We start from the raw sequence: 7868 nt of genomic DNA, 5'->3' as shown, positions 1-7868 counted from the left end.
GGTGGACCCAGGGTGCTCCTGCAGTGCAGCCAGCTCTGGTCCAGCCGGGACAACTCAGGACCGCACAGGGAGGACCTGCCCCCAGGCGGGACGCACTGTCCCCAGGGAAGCAGCCCAGTCCCCAGCCTACCCACTGCGTGGCTTTGGGCATCCCTGCGTCCCTGGGCCCGGGCCCTAGTTGATGCAACAGAAATCCTCTGAGACCCCGGCCCTGAGCATGACCCCAAAATGTACAGGAGGGAGGGTGCTAACAGCTACCTGCTGCCCAAACACGAGGAGTGTCCCTGTGTGAGGGGGCACGGCGGCCGGCGGGGATGCCTTCTTTAAGGTATGGGGGCGACTTCCTGCCCTCGGCTTGCTGCAGGAGCTACACAGCAAAGGGACGTGCCTCAGACGGACCTAAAGTCCTGAAAACCGATCTCTTTCTTGCTTCGGGGGAGGCTGTGGAACACGGACCCTGGATGTGTTATCCCGTGCCGATTGTCTGGGCAGCGGGAAAAGCTGAAAGTTACCCTTGGGAGGAAGGAACGGACCGTCCGCCTCCCACCCGTGCCCGGGGCCTCACACGCTGCCGACCCCACGCTTTCCTCCCTCGCGCAGCCCCCCCTGTGCCCCTCCGCAGGGCAGGTGGACCTGGAGGGCACCGAGCGCCTCCTCCGGGCTCCGCCTTGGCCACACGGAGGGTCCAAGATGAGGAGGACACGTTGGCCTCTGCCAGTAATTTTGGTTTTACACATTTGGTATGAAGCGGTCTCTCCGTGTCTTCAAAGTTGTAATTCCGGGGACCAGAGATAGTGGGCACGTCCCCACCCCCCATTTGCTGGCTTCCTGTAGTTTCATTTGTGAAATGTCTATTCAGGTCTTTGCCCACATTTTACTTTTTCTTGCGTCTTCATTACTGGTGTGCGGGAGTAACAGCTGGAACACCACAGGGTCCCCGCCACCTGTGCACGCTCCGCGGGCCACGTGCGCCCCGAGCTCACCTCCCCAGGGCCGCGCATCGCCCGCACACCCTCGCCTGCCCCCGCGGCCGCCTCCAGCCTTCCCCGTAAAGCGGGCCCCCTGGCAATTCGTTCTGTCAGTCTGTCTGAAAATGACCTTAGCTGGCCTTCATTTGTGAAGGCTATTTTCACTGGTTTTAGAATTCAGGGCTTCCATGTTTTCCGTTCGATGATGCTGAGGATGTTTTTCCGTGGACACTGAGCTTCCCTCGTCCCCAGTGTCGCCGTGCCCTGCGGTCCCGGACGTGTCTTCTCCCGCTGCCTTCAGGCTTCTCACTCTGTCTTCTTTGTCAGCTGCCTGTGTCCAGGCGTGGATCTTTGTATTTATTCTCCTCTGGGTCTCTGATCTTCTTGGATCTGTGGTTTGGTGTTTTTAATCAAATTTGGAAATATTTTAGCCCTCATGCATGTAAATGTTTCCTTCTGTCTCCTTTTCCTTCCCTTTGGGGACTCCACTCACCTGTGGGTTAGGTCACCTCATATCATCCCATGGAGCATGGGTTCTGTTCACGTGTATGAGAACCTTTTTCCCCCTTTGTGTGCTTCCATTTGGGTAATTCCTGTTGGTGTCCCTTTGGTTCCCCGATTGTGCCTTCTGGACGGCCGGGGGGCTGTCGGTCCCATCCCGTGAATGTTTGAATCTAGATATTACATTTCAGTCACGGGATTGCTCTTCAGCTGCTGCAGTGTTCACAGCTGCCCGGACGTCCCCATTCCTTGCTCACCGCGTGCGTATTTCCCCAGAGGCTCTCGTTGTACTCATCGGAGAGTCTGCATCTGCCAGCTTCAGTGTTTGTGGCTGCTGGTACATTTCTGTTCACTTTTTTCTCTCAGTTGTAGATCACACCTGCCTTCTGCATGAGCCTCTAGCCTCTCGACTTGTTTGTCCCTGGGTCCCTGGACGCTGGCCCCAGGTGTGCAGCTCAGGAACTGGACAAAAACTTGAGAGAGGTTAACATGGCGACATTGGGGCTCCCCCTTCCGGGGCTCCCTCCTCTCTCGGATATTCCCCTGCCATTTCTAGCCACTTTGGAAGCTCCAGACTCTCTCCTGGGGACCCCCAGCCAGCCAGCCTGTCGCACCCACTCGAGTGCCGTGGTCATGTGGCGTGGGGTGAGGAGTCCTCAGAGGGAAAGTCAGACAAACATGCACCACGTGCCTGTGATTTCCTTGGTTCAGGGGTCACGGCCCCTCCAGTGTCTGCTTGTCCTTGGCCACTGTCCAGAACCTTCAAAAGGTTGCCCGCACAACTGCGTTTGCAATTGCTGTCAGCAGGAGGGCCATGGCAGCCTGCATCAGAAGCTCAAAGTCAGGAGGCAAACTTTCAAAGACAATTTCAGTGCAAAGTGAGCCACTGGAGCTTCTGCAGCCCATGGGGACAGATGGGGTCAATGGAACGCCCTTTCTGCTGACATGGGAACGGAGAGCCCGGCAGCGTCACTCCTGAGCCTGTGGCTCAGGCTCCCCGAGGGCGTTTGCATGCTCTTCCATCAGCCACAGACCCACCACGGGGAGCCATGCTCTCCCTCTCCTGCTCGACCCCCACCATTTGTGGTCTTCCTATGTGGTTGCCCAAAGGGCCTCTCCCTGCACTGACCCTTTGTTTCCCCAGAAAAATGTCTCCACCCATTTCCACCCCCACCCTCTCTCTTCAAGGCTCAGACTCAGAGCCTGGATCTGGACTCCTCTGGTCCTCTCTTTCCCTGTGAACCTGCACCACCATAATCCTGAGATGCTGGCCACACCCCTAGACACAAACGTCCTCCTCGTGAGCCCCACGTGCAAATCAGTTCATGCAGCTTGAGCTCTGGGCAAAGGCTCCACAGCTCACCATTCGCATACCAGCCTTGTTTCTCCACGCACACCTCACCCTCGAGGCTGATAAGAGATTTATGGAGGAACAGCATGCACGGGAGCCCAGAGATGGAGCTGTTGATGGAGTCCAGAGAAAGCCTCAGTCCAGGGACAGCATGTGGTCCAAAACACAAGTGTCTAGAGGTTGCTTCGGAGGTCAGAGCTGGGACTGGAGGAAGCAGGGAGGGCTCCCTGGAAGAGGTGTTTCAGCAGCTGGACCTTGCAGGACCGGCAGCATCGGGGGAAGGGGAGTGGGAGGCACGGAAGGCTGAGAAGCACTTTGCACAGATGAGCTCTTCGGGTTTGGGTGCGTTTGGGCACCCACACTCATGACAGGGGTGGTGGTAGAGAGGCTGGGAGGTGAGCAAAGCCAGACGGGGCAGTGCAGCCGGTCAGAGGTCTGTCGTGCCGCGGGTGCCCGAGCCGTGTCTGTGGGTTAGCTGTGTGGCCCCGGGGCAGCGCTGGGACACTGCTGAGGGTCGCCCGTCCCTCCTTCTCGCTCTGTCCCAGACGTTCGGCGCCGCGGACTGGGAGGTTTTCCACATTGGAGAGAGGGTCTTCCTCGCAGTCGCTAACAGTCACAGCTACGACGTGGAGATGCAAGCGCACAATGATTCCTACATCGTCAACTCGGTCATCTATGAGCTGAATGTCACCGCGCAGACCTTCGTCAAGTTCCAGGAGATTCCCACCTGCAGGTGCGCCTCGCAGCGGGGGCGGGTGGGAAGGGCAGGGCCCACGGAGCAGCAGGGCCCACGGAGCGGCTCGGCCGGAGCCTAGCACGCGATCCCGGAGCCGTGCGCAGCGGCTCTGACGTGCATGCGTGTCTGCATCTGTTGGGGTGCACTGTGGCCTCAGGGCACCGCATGTGCGAACCTCCTCCAGCCACAGCTGAGTGACTCTGGGGCTCCTATTTGTCACCTTGGCTCTACCTGCTTTCCAACTGTGTGCTCTGTTTGTTTGTTTGCTGCAGTTCAGTGATTTTTATTAAATCCACAGATCTGTGCAACCATCACCAGGGGGTTTTAGGCCGTTTTCATCACCCCAAGAGGAAACCCCCTACTATTCAGCTGTCACCCCCACCCCCGCCCAGCAGCCAGCCATCTACTTTCGTTCCCAGTCCTGGACATTTTGTCCGTGTGGAATCATGTGGGAAGCGACCTCTGGTGCCCGGCTGCTCTCCTCGGCCGTGGCCTCAAGGTTCCTCCACGTGATGGCTTTTCCCGGCTGAGCGATATTCCATCATATGGGTGGATCCATTCGTGGACCCCATCCCTCACCCGCTGATGGACATTTGGGTTCTTTCCACCTTTGACCGAATGGCGTGGCTCCGCAGAATGGAAATACACCCGCTTTGGGGGCCCAGCAGGGACTCACGGCCCGACGGCTCACTTCCTGCTGCGCTCAAGCAAACCCAGCGTCTGGTAGGAGCCGCGATGCAGACAGTGTGACCTTCTCCCCATCTCGGCCGGCAGACAGATGCCCGCGGCACCGCATGCCTGCCACTTGCGGCCGCACCTCGGGGAGCACAGCAGGGGCTGAATCAGAGTCAATACTGGTTATAATCATTACTTCGGGGCTGAATCATAGAATCATAGCTGGTCGTTACTTGAGGTGGCCCAGGTACAGTCCTGCTGGTGGAAGAGGGTAGAGGTGGGGCCCCTGCTGGCCTCAGCCCTGCCCCCGAGTGTCCCAGGGGCCCGTTTGAGGCCCTGCTCAAGGCCAGCACCCTCGGTCCCCACAGGGAAGGGACCCGGAGGCAAGTGTCCACTGAGAGAGGGTGGCCTTCTGCTGCCTGAACAGGCCGCAGCTCTGAGTGGCCGCACGCAGACACACAGGCCTGGCCTCCAGCGCCCAGCTGAGCCCCGCTTGCTGCACGCGGGGGGCCCGGCTTCCCCACCTCAGAAGAATGCAGTGCATGGGTTTGCAGTAAGAAATACAGCTTCGGAACGTAGGAGAACGTTTCTCTGTCGGTCCCCAAACCGGTATCAGGCAAGGAGCCATGGGGCAAATGGGTGACCTCACAGCCAGTGTCCTCAAACCCTGCCTCCGGGGTTGGGGGGGGCTCCTGCACGCCCTCCTGGAGTGACCGCAGGCTTGGGACCTCTTCTCTGATTCCTTCCACTGCTTTAGAGTGAGAGATTTGGCCCACATTCCACCGCAGCACTGAGCGAGCCCACCGTCCACGGATGGATGAACAGATGAGCAAACGGGTCCCTCCACATAGCGGGGTATCGGCCGGGCTTAAAGGGAGGGACAGTGACCCAGGCCACCACACACAGACCCTGGGACACCATGCTCAGTGAGATGGGCCACCACCAAATACGGTGTAACTCCACCCATACGAGGCCCCCCGAGCACTTGAACTCAGAGACGGAGGGTAGGGTGGGGGCGCCAGGGCTGGGGGAGCTGGTTAGTGTTTAACGGGGACAGAGACTGGGTTTGGGAAGGTGAGAAAGTCCTGCAGACAGATGCTGGTGACGGTTGCACGGTGTTACGAACGTACTCAGCACCACTGAACCGTACACTTGAGGATGGTTAAGACGGCACATTTCATGCTAGTTGTATTTTATAAATTTTAAAAATGTTTAAAAAAATTTTAAACAACTGGTTTGCACTTCCCTGGAATAGACCCTATTCAACGTGTGAGAAAATCGCTCTGGATCTTGGGGTGGCATGGGGCCCCTGGGTTCTGGGATTAGGAGGACTGGCTTGCAGCCAGCGCCCCGGGGTTCACTCACGTCCGCTCCCCTGTCTCCACAGTGCTCTGGACTGGGAGTTTTTCTCGGTGGGAGAAGATTATTTCCTGGTGGTTGCGAACTCCTTTGATGGAAACTCCTTCTCTGTAAACAGTATTATTTACAGGTAAAGAGCCTCCAAAGGCTGCCCCCTTCCTCGTCACCTGAGTTTCCCTGGGGGGTTGGGGGGCTCACCTTCCTGCAGGGCAGATGACCACCCGCTGTAGCGAGCTGCAGGCTGAGCCTGGGTCACGCCCTGGGGTGGGACAGGTGGCCTGCGGATCACACTGACGCTCGCCACCTCTGCATTCTGGCCCGTGCTACAGACTTCTGACACCGTACTTTGAGAGTTCTTGGTAATTTATTCTATGAGATGTTCCCGTCCAGGACCGTGGTGGGTCTCTCCCTTTATCCCTTCAATACGCGTTTGCGTGTCCTCATATAGGCGCTGGGCCTTAGCATTAAATTCGCTCTGGGAGGCTTTCAAGTTTTGTGAGTACAACACCTGGGGCCTTTTCCTTTCCATTTCCAGCTGCTTATCATGAGTTAACTGTTGTGTTTAGCCGCCCAACCAAATTATCATCTCAGGTCTGCTAGCTTTTCTTAAGAAGAGCCTCGTGGAACTTCTAGGGGTATAATTACATCCATGAGTACAAGCCACTCTGCCTCTTGATCTCTAATGTTTGTGCTCCTTACTAGTTTTCTTAATTAGCTAGAAATTCCAGAACAATCTCGACGGCTCAGGAAGCTGCCGTCTTCCCAGCGCACGGGACTGACTTCAAGTGTTTGTGTCCATAATAGCACACGAGTTGGACTGCAGTTTTCTTTTGGGGACTTACCCTTATCCCATTTGATCTGGAGCCCAACTCAATAAATACACATGCAGAGTTTTCCACCTACACCCACGGACTGGGGTAGTTCAGATAGCAGGATCTCTTTTCTCTGCGGTTAGCTTAAACTCTGCTATAAAGCCGCCTGGGCTTGGCTTCTTTCCAGGGGTGTCTCTCGAGCAACTTCCCCAATTTCTCCCATGGTTACTGGTGCAACCAGGCTTTTCACTTCCTCTCCAGACAATCTGGGTTGTCTGTATCTTACTAGAAAAACCATTGATTTTCTTTAGACCTTCTAACTTATTAGAAAGTACAGTTTTCAACATGACAAAGGAGTGTTAAAATTCATGTGGAAGGATAGATTTTCAAAGGTCGCCAAGAAAATTTTGAAAAAGAAGAATAGTGAAGGAGGCTCCCATCGCTTGGAGACAGCAGATGGTTTCTGCCGAAAGCAAGTGTGCAGGTGGAGTAGCGCACAGCCCAGAGGAGAGCCCGCGGTTTACATCCTGTAATGCGACTGGTGTGTTTCTAGTCAATGGGAAAAGGACGCGTACTTGTAGGTAACTTCCTGTCTGTCTGGAGGAAAACAAAGCTGTAGCCTGCTTCATATTATGTAGAAAAATAAACTTCACAGGGTTTAACAATCTAAATGTAAAAACTCAAGCAGCAGAAACATCAGCGGAAAGGCTAAGGCGACTTTGACCACACAGTTGCACGGGAGGTCTCGGGGACCTCCTCAGACAAGGCCAGCGGAGGCCACCAGGGCGACTCCCTGACCTTCAGGGTTTCTGCGGAAAAGGCATCCCGTTCAAAATCAAAGAAAACAACTGACCACACATTTGACAGAAAAGCAACCTGTACAAATGGATAAAAGACTGTCTTTTTTTTTTTAAAGATTTTATTTATTTATTCATGGGAGACAGAGAGAGAGAGAAGCAGAGGGAGAAGGAGGCTCCTGAGGAGCAGAGAGCCCGATGTGGGACTCGATCCCAGGACCCTGGCATCATGACCTGAGCCGAAGCCAGACGCTTAACCGTCTGAGCCACCCAGGCGCCCAGATAAAAGACTGTCTTAATTGGGAGACATGGGCAAGGATATGAACAGGAATGACAGGAAGAAAATGCGAAAACCGTGAGTGAGCATGAAGAGCTGTTTCCTCGAAGCCGGAGGACGCACACGGAGGCCGTCGGGACAGGAACCACCCAGCCTCCCCGGGAAGTCACCTGGACAAATACCCAAATGAAAATACTCCTGCCCTTTGACCCAGGCGCCCCGCCCTAGGGACTCCACCCTCGGGAACCACGGCCCGTGGATCCCTTGGGGGGCAAAGCCTAGAACCGCTGACTGCGGGAGGCATGATGGCGGGCTGGGGGGTGGGGGCGGGTCGCCCAGCGCCAGAAGCTGCTACCCCCTTTGAAAACAAAGGGGCACCACGCTGGTGTGGT

The 7868-nt window shown here is 56.1% G+C and overlaps 1 protein-coding gene across 1 annotated transcript in view; it reads left to right on the top strand.

Annotated features, from left to right (window-relative positions):
• The window catches only part of TSPEAR (thrombospondin type laminin G domain and EAR repeats), a 68083-nt gene extending 62359 nt beyond the window's left edge, over positions 1-5724 (top strand). Inside the window, exons 10-11 of the mRNA XM_081800695.1 lie at positions 3366-3553; positions 5619-5724. Of these exons, the coding sequence (XP_081656821.1) occupies positions 3366-3553; positions 5619-5724 (294 nt within the window). The remainder of the gene's footprint in view (positions 1-3365; positions 3554-5618) is intronic.
• Positions 5725-7868: the final 2144 nt, after the last annotated feature.

This window comes from Leptonychotes weddellii, chromosome 1 (genome assembly GCF_054177405.1).
Source record: "Leptonychotes weddellii isolate Sample4059 chromosome 1, ASM5417740v2, whole genome shotgun sequence".
Classification (NCBI taxonomy): Eukaryota; Metazoa; Chordata; class Mammalia; order Carnivora; family Phocidae; genus Leptonychotes; species Leptonychotes weddellii.
Note: the sequence above shows the minus strand (reverse complement) of the source record. Positions and strands in the feature narration are given on the sequence as shown.